The 24,356-nt window shown below is 46.0% G+C and overlaps 1 protein-coding gene across 1 annotated transcript in view; it reads right to left on the minus strand.

The window, feature by feature from the left end:
* Positions 1–13,872, minus strand: part of ALDH6A1 (aldehyde dehydrogenase 6 family member A1) — a 111,463-nt gene extending 97,591 nt beyond the window's left edge. The window contains exon 1 of the mRNA XM_078659873.1: positions 13,619–13,872. Within this exon, the coding sequence (XP_078515999.1) occupies positions 13,619–13,642 (24 nt within the window). The 5' untranslated portion in view covers positions 13,643–13,872. The remainder of the gene's footprint in view (positions 1–13,618) is intronic.
* Positions 13,873–24,356: the final 10,484 nt, after the last annotated feature.

A 24,356-nucleotide genomic window follows, 5' to 3' on the forward strand; every position in this document is an offset into this window, starting at 1 on the left:
GAAATAACAGTCGGACAGCACATTATGCGGAGCACAGATTTTAGCACAAATGTTTTAAGCCATGCCCTTAATTATATCGCCCCTTTGAGAGAAGCTGGCGCTGTATATACCATATCAAAATGAGGTAAAGTGTGCACAGAGTCCAGTGGAACCCACAAGGTAGGCAGAGGTAAAAATAGATAGCACCTTACTCTCTATTTATGGTAGTGTGGGCGAGCAGTAAGGCTTTATCAGAGGGTAGTGTTAAGCATTTATTGTACACACTCCGGCAAGAAATGATGTCACACACTCAAAGACTGAACTCCGACCAATTTGTTTGTATAAAAATATTATTTAGTTCTTTTATTTCTAAAACTAAGCTAGACCTGGTGCAGGTAAGTGTATTAATACTTTGCAAAATCGTATGCAGTGATTTACAGTTTAATGCAATGGGGGATAGAGGGTCTCCGGTAGGTGGCTGCTCACAAGAAGTCCACAAGGTTGTGGGAGCAAAGCTCCGGGTTGAGGCCAAATCAGTTCTCAGCAATCTCTTCTGCTGGGCGTCTTCTTTCGTTCTACTTCTTAGGTTGCAGGAATCGGTCTTCTTGGTTCAGCTGAATTTGGGAGATGTTTTAGGGGTCACGAGGTCAGTAGCCAACAGGCTACTGACCTTAGGGTGACTACACCCTTGGTGTGTTCACCCCATCTGGGGTAGTGGGCACAATCCCTAATCCGGATTTGAGAGTGCCTGCCATCTGCAAGATGGTGAGCACTGAAGAGTGGGCTTCACCTCGCCTCGGCCACCTGAGGGGTGGGATTGGCAGAGGTGGGTACACCAATTGGGCTGTGCTCGTTTTTTCTGCCCGTCTTCCCGTCGAAAAGGAGGGGAGACAGGAAAGGGGCCTGCTCCGTGAGGCTGTGGGTCGTGTTACAAAAAGCAGCAAGGCCTTTGAGGCTCCCCTGACACACCTGGCTTTTTCTGGCCTGGGGGAGGTGTGAGCACCTCTGCCCAGTAAAGGCTTTGTTTCTGGGCTCAGGGAGCGAAGGCTCCCACCCCATGGGTCCAGATACAGGTCTTGTATGGCAGGCTGTTGTGCACCAGTCAGGGAACCCACCAGAGGATGGTCGTTTTTCAGGGGGCATCTCCAAAATGCACTCGGAGTGCATTGTATAAAAAATACTGCCATCGGTGTGGGTTTATTATGCGGAGACATTTGCTACCAAACTTCCCAGAATTCAGTAATGCCATTATGGTGCTGTGGAGTTCGTAATGACAAACTCCCAGACCATATACTCTTTATGGATTTATTGCGCTTACAATGTCTTAAAATAGACTTAGACACTGTAGGGGTACAGTTCTCATGTACTGTACCCTCATCAATAGTGTTGTGCACTCAGCTAGAGGAGGGTCTTCCCTAAACCATAGGCTGTGGGTTGCAGGCATGGCACACAGGAATGTGTGCCATGTCAACTATTCACTTTTCTCTGCACCAAGACACACAGCTTGCAATGGCAGTGTGTGTGTGTGTTAAGGTACAGGACCACTAAGGGTGACAATATGTGCAGCAGGCCTTACCTGGTCACAGTGCCCTTGGTACCTTTTATAAGGGACTTACATGTGGCCAGAGAGGTGCCAATTAGCGGTACAAAGGTACCGTTTTGGGAAAGAACACAGGCTCTGGGAACCTGATCGGTAGGGACCCAGGGCACATCAAGTCAAAGTGCATGAGAAATCTAGCAAAATGTGTGTGTGTGTGGGGGGGTGTAACTGCAACAGAAACCCAGCTTCATATACTCCCCAATTTTTTCATCCCACTTAAAGCCGTGCATAATAGCAATAGTTTAACTTACATCTGAAACTCTAAGCCGCTGTCAATAGCATGCTGAGTTACTTCAAGTGTCTGAGAATGTAGCCTGCATTCAGACAACTCAATCATTCTCGCCCTTCACTTTCACGCTCACCCTGCACTCACAGCGATCACAATGCACTCACACTGATCACCATGCACTCACAGCAATCAACCTCCACTCACAATACACTTACACTGTTCACCCTGTACCTCGCCCTGTAGTCACACAAACACACTACTCACCGCATTCGTGTGACACTTCACCTACATGTCTCTCTCAATACTCAATCTGCTATCTTACTCAAACAAGTCAATCACTAACTCATTCATCCCACTCTGCACTTACATCTGCACCATATTGTCTCCTCACTCACCCTGCAATCACTCCTCTTACCCTAGTCTCACACTGTCGCATCGCTCACCGTTCACTCACATGGGCACTCCTGCCACCCACACAGTGCAGAGGATTAATGTGCGTGCTACAAAGAACGTGTACCATGCAGATCACAGAAATGTGTGCGTGTACTAGGAGTAGCGCTATAAAAAATGAAATGTTTGTCAGAAAGGTGCTATATACAGATTAGGTGCATTGTTGGCGAGTGGTATTGAGGGAATTCATGGAAGAGGAGGAAATGGGGGACTGGGCGCCCAAAAACAAATGTTGCACCGTGTGCGACCAGTGCTAGGACCAGCCCTGGCTGGGAGTGTTAGCCCCCAGCGAAGCACTGCTCTAGTTGCATCCCTGATCCCTAATATCCCTACAGGACTAGGTTCTAGATTATGGGACTGTATTGCACCATGAAATACCGGCCGAATCAAAAGTCTTCAGTTTGCGCAAAAGGTGTCTGGACAATTATTATTTGGCCTAAAACATGAACCATTAGCAGCTAACCTTAGGAACCTATACTCTCTTCCAGTGAAATTCAGATCCACCTTCAAAAGTATTTGTTTCAAAAAAGCATCAAAGGCACTGCGCCCAAATACCAAACAAGTAAAATGGTAAACTGGATCCCAACTAGGCAACTTAGTTTCAGCTGGCAAAGATTTCCTGATTATCCCAACAACCCGATGTACGCTTAGAGGTGGCCGACAATCAGGAGTCACCTCTAGAATCTCACCCGCCCACCCCCCTCCGAATCTAGAACATGGGTACGTACTCACAAACATTTACCAAGGAGCCACAAAGTACTGTCTGGAGCATACCGGAGGGCTACACTTATGCCAGCGGGGTGAGAGTCATGGTAATGAAAGGTGGGCGTAGGGGGATGTGAAGCAGATACATGGCGTGGACAACAAACAGAGTCACCTGACATTTGTCTACCACCAATCCTCTATTTTCATGCACCAAGAATGAAAGTCAAAGCATTAACTTCTATTGTATAAAGTGAGAGGGAAAGATATACTTATCTAAAGGTGGCTGAATGCCAAAATGTGAAACCAGAAAACCTGTATTTATTTATTTATTTTTGGCATTTAATATAGCGTGAACAATTGCCCGCAGGCGTCTCGGCGCTGTACTCTGTAGACTCTCCTATCTTTGGCTTCTTGACTTTAGAGATTAAACAACCATGTTTTCAGCTGTTTTCTGAATGACAGAAGATTTGGGCTGGATCTGATGGATTGCGGAAGTGTGTTCCACAATTTAGGGGCAGCCACCAGAAAGCGTCTATCTCCCCAGTTAACTAATTTAGTACGTGGTACTACCAGATCGTTCATCTTGGCAGAACGGAGTGGCCGGGGAGGCTGATATGGCGTGAGGTGGTCTCTCAGAAATTGTGGGGCTTGTTGGTGCAAGGATTTATACACAATACACAAGGTCTTAAACTTTATTCGGTTTCTTACTGGGAGCCAGTGAAGATCTCTCAAGGTGTCAGTTATTGGTCTAAATCTGGGGACACCCGAGAGAAGCCTGGCCGCAGCGTTCTGTACTAACTGCATTTTTTTGATGACCCGGATTTGGGCATTGGCAAACAAGCCGTTGCAATAGTCTAGTGCCGACAGGACAAGGGCGCTTACCAAGGTCCTGCCTACAGATTCAGGGAGAAATGGCAGAATCTTTTTTACCAGGCGTAGTTTGTAAAAAGCCACCGAGGTCGTCTGGTTGGCATGAGCCATAAAATTCAAGTTATCGTCAAAGGTGACACCTAGGTTCCTCACCTTCGAAGTTGGTTTAGGCAAGGCTCCAAAAGATGATGGCCACCATGCCGAGGACCAGCTGGGGCTAAGGTGACCAAAAGTTACCACTTCGGTTTTTTCAGAATTCAGTTTTAAGCGGCTTCCGGACATCCACCGTCCGATAGCCAGCATTCCTGCCTTAAAACTCTCCGCTACTGTTTCCCCATCATTTCTGACGGTCAGAATCAACTGAGTATCGTCCGCATATGAGGTAAGGTTCATCCCATGCGCTTTGATGGTTTTAGCGAGGTCCGACACGTAGATATTAAAAAGTGTCGGACTCAGGGATGAACCTTGAGGTACCCCACATGGCAAGGACAACTCTGTTGACTCGAATTGTCCCAAGGCGACTGCCTGAGATCTATCCGCCAGAAACGATGCCAGTAGATTCTTGGCTAGGCCCCGTACGCCCATCCCCTCGACACGGTCGACCAAAATCTTGTGGTCGACCGTGTCGAAAGCGGCCGATAGGTCTAGAAGCACCAGTAGTGCTGAACCCCCTTGATCTCGGATTAGTCGGATGTCATCCGCTGCCTTAATAAGCGCCGTTTCTGTTCCATGAAACTTACGGAATCCAAATTGAGTTTCATCGAGCAGCTGGTTTTGCTCGATGAATTCCGCAAGTTGAGTGTTCATGGCTTTTTCTGCCACTTTGGCTAGAAATGGAAGGTTAGCTATGGGCCTGTAGTTTTTTAATTCCGTTTTATCTAGGCCAGATTTTTTCAGGAGTGGCTTCAATAAGGTTTTTTTTAGAGGAGTGGGAAAGATTCCAGTTCGGAACATAACGTTTATTTATGCAATTTTAACAGCTTTCGGAATGTTCCTGAACTGTCAAGTGAACAGCAGGCTGCTGGTCGCCAGGGGGCCGCAATTAAAGGTCATGAGGCCCGCATGCAGCCCTCGGGCCGTACTTTGAGTATCCTTGCTCTGGAACAAACTGCCCAGGTACGTCAAACACTCCAACTCCAACTCTCCAATGCCTCTCAGGTCGAGATTCAAGACCCACGTGTTCTAAACATTTGATCCAAACCTTCTTCGTCCTACATCCACCTTCGGAAGTTTTTCCTTTCTCAAATGTATTTCACCGATATGTTGTTTAATGTACAATTCCATGTAAAACTTTATATCGCTTGCAAGATGCATTTCTATACACGCTATATTCTACTGGACTCAGTCCCTGTACCCTTGACCACTCTGAACTTCACTCCCACACTGAAACTTAGTTAACGCACAACCTGAACTACATAACTTATTTACTTTATTTCCTGAATTATGTGACATTGCCCGTTCTACCTTCCTTCCTGAAAAAGTTGCAGTCGAAGCAACGCTGTTGAATTCACGCAGTCATCGCCTTGACCACAGGTGTATTTTGAAGAAACAATGGTGCACTGGGATATAATGTTTTTAACAAAATGAGAAAGTCTTATGTAATATGAAGACAGCAAACAGAAATAAGGCACATAAAAAAACAAGCCGAATAGAGTGAAAATCTTTTGCAATTAAATTATGTATTGCATCAGGTTAACAGTATTTGGTGCTTATGCTGTGAGAAAAGAGGTGCAGGGTGCTAGACTAAACAAAGCCACGTGCACCACTAGTCAAAAGACATACGACTTCTGTCTATACAAATATTCTACTGTTATTGGAGTCTATATTAGTTGGGTGATGACAGCGTTTCGACCTCTAGGCCTAGGAGGTCATCATCAGGGCGGGAGCTAGAGCACCCGGTATCTGGTAAAGCGATGAATAATTCAAGTGTTTGGGGGGGGCGGGGTCCATCAGTGAATGCAAACCACAATTAGGGCTGATAGTATGGCTCTGTGGAGGAACAATGGTTTCCACAAAATTTCCACCTGATTAATCATGGAGCGAATCAAGGTAAATACTGCGTGGCCAGCAGAGACTGACTGTATCAGCTGCTAGCAAGTCCTCACAAGGGTTGATGAGCAGGGCATCACAATTGGTAGTTCCATTGAATCTTGAAAGGTAAAAATTATGGTAGAGGCGAAATTGCAGGAATCTCGGCAAGTCACTCGATGTAGGATACTCTTCATTGGACTGCATCAGGGAGACAAGTAAGGGAGCCGGCAGGCGTCCTGGCATCTACTGGTATGTAATTTTGGCAACTTGGTAATTACAGTGTGTAAAACAGAAGGTAGCCTCTGAAGTCTTGCATTAATTGCATTAATTGATGCCTTGCCACCCCCCTCACCCCCCCTCTCGGCATGGGGGGGGTGAGGGGGGTGGCAAGGCATCAATTAATGGGGCCAAGCAGTGCAGCAAGAATCCCTTTGAAAGTGAACAGGAAAGCCGGCATGAGTCCTGGCAACCACCAATAGGTGTGTCATCTCTATGCTGCTGTGCCTAGAAGCAATTATGTCTTGCAGTGTGCAGATCACCAATAAAATATCGTTTTTTAAGAATGTATGAGTGAATACATTTCTATCTTGTCAGAGGTTGAGCTGGGATGGGGCCTTGACCTGAGCAGGTGTAATGTACATAGGTGGGTAGTTTGAGACGCTACAGCACTTTTACCGCCTGAACGTAGAGCACTATTCAAAAGTACAGAGTTACCAGGTGCCGAGTCTGAGCACAGACACCAAACAACGAATGGCCAAGGAGTCGAACTTTTTTTTTAAGCTCCTAAGCAGGTGTGATGAGCATCGGTGTCTGCAAACGGAGCAGCCTTTTCTGACCACCAACTCTCTCACATCAAATATTTGACCGACACAATCACAGCCTGTCAAAGATCCGCGGCTGTTGCGGAGTTTGGATAAAGAATGGATATATGATAAACATACAGCGAGCGAATTGGGGCTTTCTGGCTCATATTCAATCCATTCCCATAACACACCCAGCACACGACTAAGCAGCATTGTTTCATTGAAGGACACAACTCCAGTGGCGTTTCAGGGACCTGCTGTTGGTCTTACGTTACTAATAAGACTTTGCAAATAGTTATTATCTATTCAGCTCATCACTTCACTCTACGTCAGAAAGTTAAAGTGTTTTTTCAGCCAGACATAATAAACTGAAAATAGAAAATAAATGTCAAAATGTATTGCACTATAAACAGAACTCAATAACAGGTGTGCTGCAGCAAAGTAACGTACATCATATCCTTATGGACCCATGCTGCTACATACATATCAGTGATGACACGGTCCAGCCACAGCACACATTTCAGTGAACTGCCTAGAAATAGTTGTAAGATCTAGTAGAAATGGTTACTATGTACGGCTCACAAAGCCAGCCAACATCCTTCAACCGCTGGCTTTACCTTCCAGAGTAAACCCATTCCCACCACCCCCAAAGCACATTATTCACTATCATCCATAGACACAAAAACGATATCGACAGGCAATATCAGAGCCCTCACCACCAACCAAACGCAGGTCTCCTGTCACTCCAGTACAATGTTAGTGTTACTGGGTGAGTCCAGGCCACTGTGATATTAAAATGTCCACTCCTGGCTCTTCATCAAACAACTCGGAGCCTTCTGAGATTTGTAGTCTTGACTTCGTTCACTTCTAGCTTTTGGACTAACAGCTGGTAAATGTAATTCGTAAAGCAAAGCCTAGAACAGAACTATCTGGGTCAGATCTGTCAATTCTGTACCATGAGGGTATGTGTCAGAGTGTTGTGCAAACTAAGGGTCAAGTTATATAATGGGTTGCAATGGAAGTATAAACTCTTCTATATGTCGGCTATACAGAATATTACTGCAGTTGTAAAGTTGGCAGCATGCATGTACAGATTGGCTGCCTCTAGAGACTTGGGTGGAATACTTGGACAGCGTGTCAAGTCAAGAAATTTATATAGCGCACTACATACCCGGAGGGTCCCAAGGCGCTTGAAGAAGGGTGGGGAATTACTTGTCGAATATCCAGGTTTTAAGTTGCTTTCTGAATGCTAGGTGGTTTTGAGTGAGGCGAAGGTGGATAGGGAGTGAGTTCCAGGTTTTGGCTGCCAGGTAGGAGAAGGATCTTCCTCCCATGGTGGTTTTGTTGATGCGAGGAACAGCAGCAAGGGCTTGGTTGGAGGAGCGTAGTTGGCGGGGGGGGGGGTGAGTAGAAGGAGAGTCGCGCGTTGAGGCAATCGGGTCCAAGTTCGTAAAGTGCTTTGTGTGCGTGGGTGAGGAGGCGGAATGTTATCCTCTTATTGACAGGGAGCCAGTGGAGGTTTTTCAGGTGACCAGAGATGTGGTCATAACGCGGGATGTCTAGTATGAGTCTAGCAGATGCGTTCTGGATGCGTTGTAGTTTTTTCTGGAGTTTTGCGGTAGTACCGGCGTATAGTGTGTTTCCGTAGTCTAGGCGGCTTGTAACCAGTGCGTGGGTGACCGTTTTTCTGGTCTCGGTGGGGATCCAGCGAAATGTTTTTTTGAGCATGCGAAGAATGTTGAAGCAAGATGATGAGATGGCGTTGACTTGTCTGATCATCGAGAGTGAGGAGTCCAGGATAACGCCCAGGTTTCGTGCGTGGTCCGTTGGGATGGGTGCTTTTCCAAGGGCCGCTGGCCACCAAGAGTCGTCCCAGGCGGAGGGGGAGGTACCTAAGATAAGGACTTCTGTTTTGTCTGAATTCAGTTTTAGACGGCTGTGCTTCATCCACTCTGCTACTTCTTTCATTCCTTCATGTAGGTTGTTTTTAGCGGTGTTAGGGTCTTTGGTGAGTGAGAGGATCAGTTGAGTGTCATCAGCGTAGGAGATGATATTGAGGTTGTGTTGGCGTGCGATGTTCGCGAGGGGGCTCATGTATACGTTGAAGAGGGTAGGGCTGAGTGAAGATCCTTGTGGCACGCCGCAAATGACTTCAGTGGCCTCTGACTTGAATGGTGGGAGGCGTACTCTCTGAGTTCTTCCGGCCAGGAACGAGGTGATCCATTCTAGAGATTTTCCTTGGATTCCGATGTTTCTGAGGCGTGTGTGCCCAGGTGTGTGGCATGGGCATCTGGAAGACGGCTGATGATGAGCTAAAAAGGGGCAGATACTGAGAAAGTACCATAGCACAAGAGACGAATTACTCAGAATTCTTGCTACATTTGAGTTGCCTTGTAGGCTTCTCCCAGAGCAAGTGGAAAGGACATCAAGATACTCATTCAGAAGAGAAGTGAAGATCTCCTTAAATTCGAGAGAGTGAGAGGCAGGCCCTGGATCAACTGAAGTCGAGTTGGACTCTAGGATTCCCTAAAGCACCTGGAGACAAGGTTGGATCATACCATGACCATAAATGGTGAAAATGCAGAGGCTATCATGGGGGTTCCTCACAGAACCCAGGGCTCTTGAAGCCCTGGGTACACAGAGTTCTAGTAATAAAATGTGCTGGCAATGAGCGAAGGTGCAGAGTCACGAGGGTTGTATGGTAGTCCTGCTCAGTTTGTAACCCTCAGAGCAGAAGCAACGATGTGCTGTGCCACAATAAGCAACAAACTCAATGGTCTCTTGGGAAGGTAACTCATGACACCAAGAATCTGCTCTTGTGTGTAAGATGTAGGTAAAAATCAAGAATATGATTGATCCATTGCTCTTCATTGATTTCTTCGCTAAATCCCCTAATAAGGGAAGTAGTAATTAGGTTTATGCTGGAAATATGGGATACTTCTGAAGTAGAAAAGCGAAGACAACATGGTTTTCCCTATAGAGGGGAAATGTGTTGCCCAAACTATTTGCAAATAGATGGAAATGTAGTCCCACAGCTAGGTGTAACCAATTAAACAAAATGCATTGCCCCAGTGGTTTGAAAGCAGTGGAGATTAATGTAGTTGCAAACAGTGAAGGAAAATGGACTGATCCAACTATTTGCAAATATAGCGACATGTAATGCCCTGCTATTTCCTGGCAAAGGAGGAAAATGTATTGATCCCGCTATCTGATGGCACTGGAAGGAAATGTATTGCCCCAGGCAATGGAGGGAAGAGTATTAATCCAGCAATTTGCAAGTAATGAAGGGAAATGCATCGCCCCAGGTATTTGCAAGCAATGAAGGGAAATGTATTGGCCTAGCTAACTGCAGTCAGAGAAGGAAAATGTATTGTCTGAATATGTGAAAATAATAGAAATGTATTGCCCCAGCTCTTTGCCCCAACTTTGGCAAATCACCACGTCACAATGCTCATACAATATGGAATGCCCTATCCGTCCATCTCAGACTTGGTCACTCTTCATAAGATTTTCAGATCCAGCTTAAAAAAAAGCTCACATTAACAGTTATGAAAGCAGCAGCATTTACATCTTTCTTCAGGATATTGTTTCCAGTTTACCAAACATTTCATTTGACCGCAATGACTACAAGTTTTGTGACATTCTCTGCACTGTATTTTTACTTCCTTTTTGTAAATAGGACCTTCTGATGGCTGTTCTTTGTATATAGTTGTGCTTTCTTGTTATAAACAGCGTGTTGCAAATGGGCGCTTGTCCATGCTTGTTTTTTCACTTTCACAACCTTTTCCAACTTCTGTGCTTGTTTTTTAAAGTCCCTTTGCTTGTTTCAACCATGAATATCGTAAATCTTTTCTTTGCATACTGATGTGTTTTCCATAACTGTTTCCACGTTATGTACAATATCCGTCACCATAAAAAAAACTAAAGGCTCCCAATATTTTATTTCACTTTGTCATCTTCCTATTATCAGTATTGTGTCATCTTGCACCCCTACTTTTATCCTCACCTTTGCCCATCTGTTCATCCACAACCTTTTTCCCCATTCACTTCCACTATTTACATATATTTGCTTAGGGAAATTTTTAAGAAGAGTAGGTGCATAAAGCTCTGGATTTTATTATGTCACTTTGCTTTCAGTTCCACTTAGTCGCCATGCAACTTTATCTGCTGGCTCTCTTTTGTAACGGTTGCACAAAAGATCCTGGTGAACTGAAATTGTTCATAAAATGCATTCAACCATTCATTCAAACATGGGGTTCAGAACTCACTTTTATACATGAATCTCTCATCCAAAGATTCGGGAAACTCCTGTGACTGTAGCTCTTTGGGCCCTTAATGGTTACTGGGTTGCAACTGGGCTGCAACCATTGTAGGGACTGTTTGTCACCAGTCTAGCAAGTTAGCAAATAATTGCTCCCTGAAACCAGAATAAACAAGCCGCTCCTTTTAGTCAAGTGACTTTCCAAGAGAGAGTAGGCTTACTCAAAGAGGCAGCACCAAGCTACAAACGCCGAAACAGCAAGACACAATAAAAAATAACTATAAGGCTTCGTTCAGGCACAGCCATATTATCTATGATGTTTACGTCTGTTTACAAGTAAATGGGGGTATTGTATTGTATTGTAATTGCATTTATATAGCGTTTACTACCCCTGACGAGGCGTTGAAGCGCTTTTTCGGTGGGTAGCATGCTATTCCGGCACCCATAGAGGATTAGTGTTGAATTAGTATAGTGAAACATGCAAGTACATTTTAAGTGGTGGATTGGTTAGTCAGTTATTTGGATTTGGAATGATAGCAGAAGGATAGAGGAGGAAAAAAGGTTTGTATTCATATAGGGCTTGTTATCCCTGATGAATGTTGAAGTGCTTTTCTGGCGATTAGCACGCCACTCCGGAACTCAAAGGATTAGTGTTGAAAATTAGTATAGTTACATATGAAGTAATTTGAGTGGACATGTTAATCAGTTATTTGGGTAGAGAAGGGTAGGTGGCGGGATAGTGAAGGGAAAGAGGTTTTTATTTATATAGCGCTTGCTACCCCTGATGGGGTTTTGAAGCGCAAGTATCACGCTACTTTGGAACCCATCAGGATTAGTGTGAAACATGAAAGTCATTTTGATGATGATGATGATTGATCTTTATTTCGACTGATTCAGCCATAAAAGATACATGATAACATACAACCTATCATACAACACATTTTAGTGGTGGATATGTTAGTCAGTTATTTGGATTGAGAAGGGTTGGGGAGGTTTAGAAAAGAGGGAAGAGTTTAGAAAGGTTTGTTTTGGGGGATCGGTATAGTAAAAGAGGTGTAAGATTATTCAAGGAGGGGTAGAGTAGGAGAGTCTAGAAAGGGTTATTTTGTGGATCATAGTAGTGGTATGGTGTATGGGGTTAAATGAGAGAGTGGATGTAGAGGATATATTAAGCGAAGTATAGGCTGAGAAATAGGGAAGTGCATTGGAAGTGCTAATTTAGAAGAAAGTGATAAATATATAGATCCATAAGTACATTGAAAGTATATAAATGCATAAGGGAGGTATGTACATTGGGCAGCATTTCTGGCCCTGGTCACTCTCAAACTGGCAACTGACCTTGTCCTCTCCGCCCATAACCTCGACGCCCTAACCCTGGCCTTTTATAGCCCTAGTAATCAGGTGACCCCGTCAGCCAATGGGAACCCAAGCCCTGGTGGGGAGCTGCTTTTCCTGTTCAGAATCTCCTAGGAGACAGACAGGGTCACATCTTCACTTTGGACTTCTGCAGGAAAAGGCCTCACTAACTTAAAATCCAACAATACTGTTTGAATAAAACTGTACTCCCTCTCCTGGCCAAAAAAACGAAGTGCACAGTCCCTAGTAACACAGTTTAAACAGCTCACAGAAGCACCCTCTGATGTAGAATATCCCAGTTGCTGGGGGGGGGGATGGAGGCAGGGGGGCTGGTTTCACTGGCTTGTGAACACAAAATGGTGGCTGGGGGTGCACCGTTTTAACATACAGGTCTTAGCACAGAGCAAAGGAGAAATCTGGAGGAAAAACTGAAAGTCATCAGCAATGAGAGGGAAAAACTACAGAGTTTAGACTGGAAATCCCACAATTCAACATGTTAAATGGAAGCAATCATGGTCAGGAAAAAACACAAGTTTAAACACAAAACAGGTGATAAAATATCCAATCACAGGCAGGTTAAAAACTACAATTTTAAACTGTAACAACCACAGGCATAGACAAATCACAGAAAGTGAAAATCATTTTTTTTATAAACTTTTGTTTTGGGGAAGGGGAAGAGACAGCCCTAGTCTGCCTCCTTACCACTTCCTGGACTCTGCTCACTGCAATCTGGGGCACAGGGAGGCTGCAACTCACAAGATGGAGGATGGTACATGCTATCACAGGGAAACCCGATTGGCGCTTTTGGATAGATACACTGCAAGTACCAATGTTGGGAAGAACGATACATATAGCCTAGGATTAACCTTCATGTATTGCCCTTCTGGCAGACACATGTCCTAGTGACTTGCGACACTTTCATACCACTTATGCAATAAAATTACTAGTCCAAGTATATAATGTTCTATACGTTACAAAGCTAGGATTGGATGTATGCAGGACATGGGCCGTTTGGCCGATATAACCACCTTGCATGTCCTTAACCTATCTTCCTCGGTAGTAGTTTTATACTAGACTCCTTTACTCAACCCCACTCCAACCCGTATGATTCAGGAGCTCTTCACATAGAAAACTACCGCTTTACAAATGGCTCAGGCTTTTAACCCGTTTCACATTTTCACACGTTGGGGCCCCATGCAGCCTAGCCTTTAGTCCCTCCCCTAACTCTATTAACCGTTTATAGTTGTACTACAAACACTGGTCTATTCCACCGCTATGCGGTGTGAACCGGTTAACAGAAGCTACCTCCTATATATTAAGTTGAGCATAGTTACCCTCAGTGCCCGTGCTGCCCTCATCTTGCTTCCAGACTCTAATCTTCAGTTCAACCTTTCACCACTGTGACCCGGCTAATATCCTTCCTATTGGTCACCAGAAGCCCAAGGCAAAAGAGCCGTGTTGGACTTCCACTGTCTTTATTGGGTAGTTCAGCCACCGCCTCCCTTCCCTAAACTTCGATTGGTTTACGCGGCGCAACGTAGAAAGGACGAGCGCCTGTCAAGCGCCTGAGAGGGACAACGGAGAGACCTACAGAAACGACCACGTGACTGTTATATTTGCTGTGCAGCTAAACTCATGGAAGAAGAAAGAGGACAGGAATTATGTCCCTGCCGAGGTGTACATCAGAGCCCTTCAAGTGAAAACCGGTCGAGCCGGTTTCTTCTGTTTATTATTAATATTTATTTTTATTTATTTATGCGATTTTATATAGCGCGGACTTTACCCGAAGGTGTCAGAGCGCTTCACAATAGGAATAGTAATCAAACATGAGGAGAAAATTACAAGTGAACAAATTACAAAAGCAAACGTTAAGTTACATGAGGCAAAAGTGACAATAGTGAGCAACCAAAATACAAGAGGTAGCAAACGGTACATTACAGGAGGAAAAAGTGGAAGCAGGAAAAAAGACCCAAAGGTGTCAGAGCGCTTTACTAAAGGACCAGTCACACTACATAAGGACTTCGGAGTACATGAGTTACATAACTGATACAGACAGAACAACTCTAAATTCACAAAAGAACAGTTAGTAGTAAGTACATACGTCTACTACAGATACTAGAGGTTAGATGCATATATACAAGATGAAGATTCACTCAAGGAGAAGAAACAAACAGAAAAACTCTAAATTTACATAAGAAGGGTAGTAAGTAAATATGTTTACTACAGATACTAGTGGTTAGGATTACATATATACAAGTTGCAAATCACTCAAGATTACATTTTAAAAAGCAATTAGGGTTGGACAATTCTATGGCAGGACAGGAGGCTCCGATTATGCTTTCTCATTTCTTTATTAGAAGTGCTCAGCAGCCAATAAAAAACAGTAAAAAACTACAGTACCCATGAACACCAGGGTATCACGTGACCAACCATAAAGACCATAGTATAAAAGGTCATGTATCCCATCCTCTTTATTTGCTGCTCCGCAGCCAGTTAAGTGCATTTTGCTTATTATTATACTGATTGTGCTTTGGTATATATATTGCTACTTACGATTTATGCCTGCTTAGCGCTTTCACTCGCGTTTCTACCCGCGCCTTGTTAACGCGCTGTGTCTCTCTCTCGGCTTTGCTGTTGCCGACTTCTTTTTTCCTTGCCGCTTTGCGTGCGCTTCTGTTGGGAGCGTGTGTGCACCTCCCTTTGGCCGGGCGCTTTGTGCCCGCGTCTTGACATTGAGTGGCGCTGGAGACCGGGGCTAGGGCACTCGCGGCTGTGCGCGCGAGCTCCTCTCTCTTTGCGATTCTGAGGCGGCCGTTTCCGCGAATGCGCGGCGGCAATTTTTCGGCTTCGTTTCCGTGTTTACACCGAGCTGGAGGTTTAGAAGGACGTTTTCAACGCCATTGCCCACTGCCTCACGAATTTAGCCCCAAATTACGCCCTTTGGCAAATGAATTGCATTGGGCTGTACAACTATTCATAGGCTTTGCCTAGAGTGATATATTTTTAGCAGCAAGCACTCCCTCCACATTTGAATAATTACAGTGTGCAGGTTTTGCCTGTGCTGCTGGCTTGCTGTGGGGTTTTTGTCACTCCCCCTGCATTGTGCCTTTGGACGCTATTACCTTGTGTCATCTGGTGGGCTCTACTGTTACACTTTGTGTGACTATGGAAGAATATTACAACGAGGATGACTATTACTTTGAGGAAGATGCCTCTGGTTCTTTGGAACACAATTTAGTTGAGGCTTTAGACCAGGGTGTGCAACACTCTGTAAATAAAGCGCTTGTGTGTGCCATTAATCCATTAAAGCGCCATTTGAATCATTACGCGCAACAGCAGGGGTGGTTGCCTTCCTCTCGTAAGTCCTCTAAATCCCCTGTTAATCCTCATAAATTGGATTTTCAGAAGTTAGCCAAGAGTCTGGCCTCTGACGCGTCTAAGATTTCGGCTGGTGCTTCGTCATCCACCAAGCCTCTTACAGATACCGACGACACTCATTCTTCCACTTCTTCTGATCATGATGATCCCCCCCCTAAAAAGAAAGTGTGCAAAGAACATTACGTTGATGCTCCCACACATCCTCCTGTCCTGACTTTTGACCCTTCAGATATCATTCATCCTCACTCCACTTCCTGGCTTCCCTCCCCTGCTGTGGCAGAGTATGTCCAGACTCACATCTGACAACCATTTGAAAAGGATGTCAGGGCGCGTCTACGGTCCGAATGTCCTCGGCCGGATCTCGCGGACCTTTTAGCTGACACTCCAGAGGTTGATCCCACAATGGTCACCTATCTCAAGAAGTATGCCAAAGATCCGAAGAAGGGTCTAGACAGATCTTGGCGTTCCTGTCAGGAGAAAGTGCTTGACTTATTGGGTCCTCTCACAAAAATCTTGGATCTTGGTTTTCTGGCCAAAGAATCTTCCGCCCTTGTTGACCCAGATGAACTTATTCAGTGGGCACAAAGGGCTATTTGCCAGTTGGGTAATGCCAACTGTGCTCTCTCGTGTGAAAGACGCCGCTCTATTCTCCTTAAGCCGGATCCGAAATTGGCAGAGCTCTCCTCATCTGAATCTGGTTCTGCGGCTCAAGGTCTGCTATTTGGCCACCCCTTCTTGAAAGAACTCACTAAGTTTGTGGCCACCTTCAGTGGCCTGGATAAAGCTCAAGCTTCGCTGTGGCGAGCTTTTCGTCCGGTTTTTGCCAGGCCGGACGACATAGGGGACGCTCGTTCGGCCGTGGCTCTCAACAACCTTCCTAGAGGGGGTTCCAGTCCCACAGAGGCGGTGGTCAAGATGCCGGCTACAATACCCGTTCAAACTTCTATCCCTCCCGCAAAGGGAGAAGGCAATATAAACAAGCATTTACAATGCAACGGTCTCGCCTTTGCAAAAGTTAGAGCTATTGGCATTGTAAATGACAACATTTTTATTTATGTGTTGGTTTTGAAAACAGATAAATAAATGGCATTGTCATTTACAATGCCAATAGCTTAATCTCTCGCAAATGCCAGACCTATTGCATTTGCACCCACACACACACACACAGAGCCACACACACACACACAGCCACACACACACAGAGCCACACACACACACAGACACACACACACACACAGCCACACACATAGCCACACACACTGTGCCACACACACACGTGAAGCAGGAGCCCCAAACAGCACACGGCTAGAGTCCACATGGCAGCGCTTAGACACCCGCACTCTTCCCCCCCCCCGGAGCCCTGTGTGCCCGGCCCTTATACCTCCCATGTGGAGGGAGTGGCCCTGCGCCCTAGGCCAGGCCTGGGAAGGACCCAGTCCCGAGCCACCCTAGCTGCTTGTACCTGCCCACCGTGAGGGCTCTGCGGTTTGGCGCTCGCTGCTGACATCTGCGGTCACCTTGTCACACTTCAGGATCGATGCGGGGCCAACTGCCAGCCCTCATCCTTCCGGGGTTTGTATCTTGAGTACCATCGCTCTGGGCCATAGGATGCTGGTGGTCAGGGTAGATGTGCACTGACGCAGCTGTATGCAGTGGTGAGCACTTGATGCTGGTGGTCAGGGCTGAGGTGCACTGAGAGCTGTGTGTAGTTGTGAGCATAGGACAGGGCTGAGGTGAACTGAGAGAGCTGTGTACAGTGGTGAGCACATGATGCTGGTGGTCAGGGTAGATCTGCACTGACGGAGCTGTGTGCAGTGGTGAGCACAGGGCTGATGTGCACTGACGGAGCTCCCCTACACGGACACAGGCCGCTTCAGGACCGAGAGCAGTGGGGAGGTTGGGTAGTGGGGAGGGGGAAAGGCAGACTTACATGTTAGATGAGGCCTCCTGGACGGCGGCGGCTGCCCACATCCCACCCATACATGCCACCCTCGTCATCGCTGCTGTAGATCTGGGCACTGTCAGTGGTGAATATAGCACCTGCAGCTCTGCCGTTCACTTTCACGCTGCCTACGAGCTCCTTGGTGCGCATGGACAATAGGTGCAGGTAGCCGGAGACCCTGTGCAGCAACAGCAGGGTTCCGTCCGGGGAGATCTCGAAGGCCCGCAACCAGCCCTTAGACAGGCCGCGGGGCTGGACGGAGCTCAGCCCGCCACCCGTCATGTCGTACTTGCCGCCCGTCGGGGATGAACCGTGCCCGGTGCACGGGAAATCCCTCCAAGTGCAAACTCTGGATCAGGAGGCCGCGCCTCCATCCACCTGGAAGAGCCCAATACTGCAATCTTGAGAGTATAGCCCAGTATTTCTATATTGAATGCAAGTAGGGACCTATGGATTCATTTCTCCCCTCCACCTTTGTAGGACAGTACGAAGAGGCCAATCACCGATGGAAACTCACTGAATGTCATTTACAAATTAAGCAAATTTCCGGTTTGACTTTCGGAGAATCACATGTACCCTAGTAAATAAATCGCTGTAAGGGAACCTATGGAGACCCAAACAGTGGTGAGGGCACCTTCTGTTTCCTTATCTCTATTTTAAACTGCTTTTGCCATTCGGTCCGAGGCCACCTACGCCAGTTTATCTCTAGACTTCTGCACACAGTGTTACACTAACTGGTAGTGACGTCGACCTGCCCTGGGGTGCGTGTACTAACCGGTATCTCTTGGACTAAAGAATGTGTCTGTTTGTTCGCTTAGATTGCAGTGAAGAATTCCTCCTTCGGGGAAGCTATGATAGTAAGGGAAAGCCCCAGGGCAAATAAAGCCCCAGGGATTTTTCTCACGGTTGATCCTGATAGGAGAATAATGCAAGGGGCACTTCTGCTTATCACTGTGTGTTTATATTAGCTGAGGGGGAGCAAGGGGAGGTCATTGTTCACCCGCCCTTCTCCTGCGGCACCGGACCCCACAGTGTGGCTCTGTGCACCACTGATAATCCGCGGATGAACTCGGGCCCGCCTCTTGAAGCGCCCATTCACTTGTACCTTCAGCAGTGATTCTGCAGTCACAGCAGCAGTTACAGGTGAAAAGCACATGTCGGAATAATTACGAGGTCCCTATCTCATACACACAAAGCATTCACTAACAAACTCAGGCACTCTCACACTCGTAGAAAACTGGGAAACACGCCTTATCACAGTAACCCAGATGCACATAAGTGCCGGAAGCACTCCCGAGTGGCATTTAATGTAGTAAACGCGCACACTAAATGTCAGCAGTACATTTGACGGTAATCCAATCCACTAGTGAGCAATCTGCCTTCACCCGGATCGCCCCAGCGCACACACGCCTGGCAAGAAGCCAGCCACAGGCCGAAGTCAACAAGCCCTCATGAGAAGTTTGCACAAACTCAAAGAAACAAGCAACACATGGCAAACTAAGGCAACACACAAAATCACCCTCATTACAGCCATAAGGTTGAGATAGGTCCCTCCCATCCTCCCGCCTTCCCATTTTAGCAGTCCTCCATACTCACAGAGACTAAACACAATCTGCGTGACTGTGCCTGGTCCCACGGTCGCACCCTTCGCCATGGTCCGGCGCGCCGCCTGGAAGACGTACCCCGCTGCCGCATGCAGCCCTGCGTCTCCCAACAATCGACAGCTCCAACATTTGCTAAGGGACGACCTGCGAGGCTCGCCTTCTGTCGCAACCGGGCTAGTCATGGCGACCTTCATATAATGCCGACTTTTCACTCTTGACACATGAACGCGTCCATGTTGGAACAGTGGACGTTGTATTCATTGTCGATGACGGCAGCCATTTCAGAACGTAAACCTTTAATTTACAAACAACCTTGCGCCATGATGGATGGGGTTTTCCATTCAATGGACGTGTGGCGAACACAGTTTAAAATGGCGAATACATGCATCGCAAGAGACAACTAGATTTTCGGAAAATAATTGACAAATTACAATTCCCTCTGTATTTGGATCGTTGCTGTTTTACTGAGTCTTTGAGCTTCCCTTTTCTCTTTTTCTCATCCCTTGCACCTCTTGCCCGAAGCGGCGACTGTGGTGATCCGCGAGGGGGGGGCGGGAACGAGGGGGGCGGGAACAAAGACACCTCTTGCCCAAGCGGCGAATCTAGTGATCTGCGAGGGGGGGGCCGGAACAAAGACAAGGACAGCGGGAGGGGGGACGGACAGCGGGAAGGTGGTCATGATACAACCACCCGGGACAGGGACGATGTTAACAATGAAGAGAAACATTGGTGTAAAAAAAAAAAAAAATACCGCCCACTGCCGCAATGACGTTGTTAAAGGGGCGGAGAGCGAAAAAATCGCCGGATCGCCCACGAATCTGCTCGGACAATGACTGACGCATCTCTGTTCCAATGGGCTAGCCTCCATTTATGGAGCTAGCCAATGGAACAGAGAGGCGGGTTAAAGCCCCATACTGAAACTCAAAAGATTTCGCCTGCGCGAACACTGCTGCTCAGTGGACGCCATGCGAAACCTAAAAAGGACGTTCCGGCGGAAACCAAGGTGGATACCAGGATTCCAACACTTCAGGTGAGCCTGATTCCTGCTTGCGATGTGGTTCTGGGGGGCAGGATACCATTTTTTCTGCACAATTGGCGTCTAATCTCCAGCGATGCTTGGGAGCTGGAAACTGTTCAAGGTTACAAAATAGAGTTTTATCAGACCCCACATCAGACCCACCCACCCACTCCTCTGTGTTTTTTCCCTTCAAGATCAAGAAATCATTTCCGCAGAAATAAACTCTCTCCTCGAAAAAAGGGCGATAGTTCAAACCGTCCATCATCCCGAGGGGTTCGTCAGCACGGTGTTTCTGGTCGAGAAGAAGGGTGCGGGTCCCGCCTAGTTCTCAATCTGACGGACTTCAACGGAGGGGTCGTTTACAGACATTTCAAGATGGAGGGAATCCATCTGTTGAGAGATCTTCTTCGGGAAGGGGACTGGATGGTTCGTCTCGATCTCAAAGATGCATATTTGTCGATTCCCATCTTCGGTCCTCATCATCGGTTCCTTCAATTCCATTCATTCCGATACCATCTTTGAACTCAATGACCCTTCCTCAACCTCAAGTGGGGAGCTATTATACCACTCCTGCAAAAGACATGCACATTGATACCACGGGCACTTCGCCTCCCCTAACAGCTCATACACAAACACCTATTACTTTCTCCCCCATCTCTGTCCTGATCGACCAAATCAATATGTTAGCATCCAGCATATCTCATCTTAAGGATGATATGCTTAACCTTTCAACCATATCGAAAGATCTTCTTACCCTACATAGAGCCACCAATGACACAGTGAATCTGATCAGTCTTCAAACGAGAAACTACTACTCCACTAATGCTCCCATTGATAACTCTACTCAACACAACGAAACCTATGCCCAACCTAGTATAACTACACCCTATGTCTCCCTCCCGATCAACTCCATTCATGATAGTCTATCCTCCATCTCTGGGTCAAAGAGACCAAGCGATCACCTCTCTGACAGTGACATTGATGACCTTCTTACATCCTATGCTCTGGATTCTGACAATAGTAAGTCTCATTGCAGCGCAATTCAACCCATTGTAACCAACCCCCTCAGAGAATCTACACTTAATAACAGAGCGGTTAACAGAGATAACCTCACTCACATCAATTTAGGACTGACTGCCTCAATCCCCTCGTTCAACAAACTGAAGTGTGGGCTTTTAAATTGTAGATCTGCCAGCAAACATGCTACTGATATCTTCAATCTCATTTTAGATGACAACTTAGACATACTGGTCCTCACAGAAACTTGGCTAACAAACTCCTCATCTCCCATTCTCGACCTACTGGTTCCTCCCTCCCATGATCTAATTCGACTTGATAGGATTGGGAAAACTGGTGGAGGGGTAGCCTGCATTTATCGTAACTCTCTATCAGTTAAACAAGCAGACTCCATTGAACTGACGTCGTGCGATTATCTTTGCATCAATATCTCAGACTCGAAGCACATCACTTGTAAGTTACACATATTTTACCACCCTCCTGGTGATAACTTGACTTGTATTGATGAGATTATGGAGATCATGGCATCCAACTCCAACTCCCTAGTTCCTCATATTTTCTTAGGCGATTTCAACCTCCATTGGAATAATTCTAGTGATCGTATTGTAGGCTGTTTTAAAGAATTTCTATCAGAACAGGAATTATCCCAATTCTGTGACAGCCCAACGCATAACAAGGGAGAGACTTTGGACCTCATCATTGCAAAATCTAACATCATCCTACTGGAAACCATCACTCCCTGTGATTGGTCTGATCATTACTGCATCCTCTTCTCCATCAATACTGAAGTAATGCATAAAAGGGGACAACCGTCAAAGTTAAAACAATGGAAACGGAATCTACAAAATATCAATCCCATCTCCCTAGTAAACCAGTACAACTCCGCGCTGTCCCTAATGTCTGACATAACTGATGTTCATGAGCTTACAACCTTCTACAACGACAAGATGCTTGAAACTCTGGACTCCACAGCTCCACTACAGGAAAAAAATGTTTCCACCAAGAGATCCAAACCTTGGTTCAATGAAGACCTGAACTTGGAGCGTAGACAGCTAAGAGCTGCTGAACGTCTTTGGAAATCAGCTCCTAGCACTTCCAACCTTGATCATCTTAGAAAATTGAGGAACTCATACAATAGGAAGATTCTTAAGGCAAAGGCAGACTTCTTCCGAACTCAGCTGAACTTAGCGAGCAACCGACCAAAAAAACTCTTTGAAATCATCAAGGAACAATCTTGCAATACAACTAACTACAGTGAGTTAAATGACCTGGCCACACCTACATGTGATGTTCTTGCCAGTTTCTTCCATGAAAAGACTAAAACTATTGAGCTAGACATACAATCAAAGTTGGCCACCCGCCATCCTATGGCTCTAGATCCCAAATTGGACGGTTTATCTGAAGACCTTATAAATTATATTAACCCAAGGGAAGTACCAAAAAACAATGCCTCCTGGCACACCTTCTCGCCAATCTCTCAACAAACTATCTTCAACACTCTACAAGAAATCAACCCTTCCAATCACTTCTCGGATCCCTTGCCACCTGCCCTATTCAAGATCTTGAAAACCGCTATACTACCTTTATGGTCTAAAATTGTAAATGCCTCCTTGATTCAAGGTGTCATTCCGGATTGCCTTAAAATAGGACAGGTCACTCCTATACTAAAGAAGGCTGATGCTTCTCCAGCTGATCCTAACAACTACAGTCCTATAACCAATATCCCCACCTTGGCTAAACTATTGGAGAAATGTGTTCAAATCCAATTATGCAATCACATTGAGAGCTTCAACCTCTTAGACAGTCACCAATCGGGCTTCCGTAGTGGGCACAGCACTGAATCTGCACTCACGCACATTATGGATGATATACTAATCATGCTTGATCGAAATGAATCATGCCTTTTAATACTCCTTGATCTGTCTTCCGCCTTCGATACGTTCAAGCACTATAAGCTCCTAGCCCTATTGGAAAGAAGGATGGGCCTCTCGGGCGTTGTGCTACAGTGGTTCTCCTCCTTCCTGAATAACAGATCTCAAAGATTCAAGATGAAGAACTCACTCTCGCAACCATCCATGGTCACTCTTGGTGTACCTCAGGGATCTGCCCTTTCACCCATTCTCTTCAATTTGTTAATGGAGCCCCTGGCGAATTCTCTGAATTCTGCGAACATTCTATATCACCTTTATGCGGATGACACGCAGCTATACCTTAAAATCTCCTCGCCAGATGACTTCGTTGCTCTTAACACTACGCTTCTGAACACGCAAAGCTGGCTCACCAACAACCATCTCATGCTAAACACCAAAAAAACGGAATTCATCCTCATCTCACCACCAAACTACACCCCAAAGATAGACCTCTGGTTAAAACACCTAACCTCCTTTGACTGTGTCCCCCTCATCATAGACTCGGCTAAATCCCTAGGTGTCACCATTGACAAACATTTGAATATGCAGGCGCACATCTCTACTGCCACCAAGGGAGCTAATCACAAAATGAATATATTAAGAAAACTTAAACCCTTCCTCACCCAGGCTGACCTAAAAGTTGCTGTACAAGCTCTGGTACTACCTAGACTAGACTACGGAAGTACCACCCTCGCTGGTCTCCCGAAATACAGGCTTGCACCGTTGAGAGCAGCTCTGAATGCTGCGGCTAGACTGGTATCAGGAACCAAAAGAAACAATCACATCTCACCAACCTTGAAAGCACTGAACTGGTTGCCTTATGAAGCAAGAATACACCTTAAAGTGGCGTGCATGACGCACAAAGCAATTCACAACAATACACCCAGCTACTTGGCGCTAAAGTTAGAAAAATCAGGTGGCTGCAGACAACTACGAAGTGCGACCACTCTACTTCTGAAACCCCAATCCTTCAGAAAGAAGAGAACAGGCTGTAGAGCTTTTTCAGGGATTGCTCCAAAGATCTGGAACTCTCTTCCACCCAGAGTGCGTGGAATCACATCCCTTACTGTATTCAAAAAGGAAGTAAAAAGTCTATTAATGAACAAACTAATGTCCTAAATCCAAGTATGGGACGTATCTGGCTGCATGTCTTTTATCACATCCCATGTTGCTCCACAATTGTTTGCTAATTAATGTTTTTCG

This window comes from Lissotriton helveticus, chromosome 9 (assembly GCF_964261635.1).
Source record: "Lissotriton helveticus chromosome 9, aLisHel1.1, whole genome shotgun sequence".
Taxonomy (NCBI): domain Eukaryota; kingdom Metazoa; phylum Chordata; class Amphibia; order Caudata; family Salamandridae; genus Lissotriton; species Lissotriton helveticus.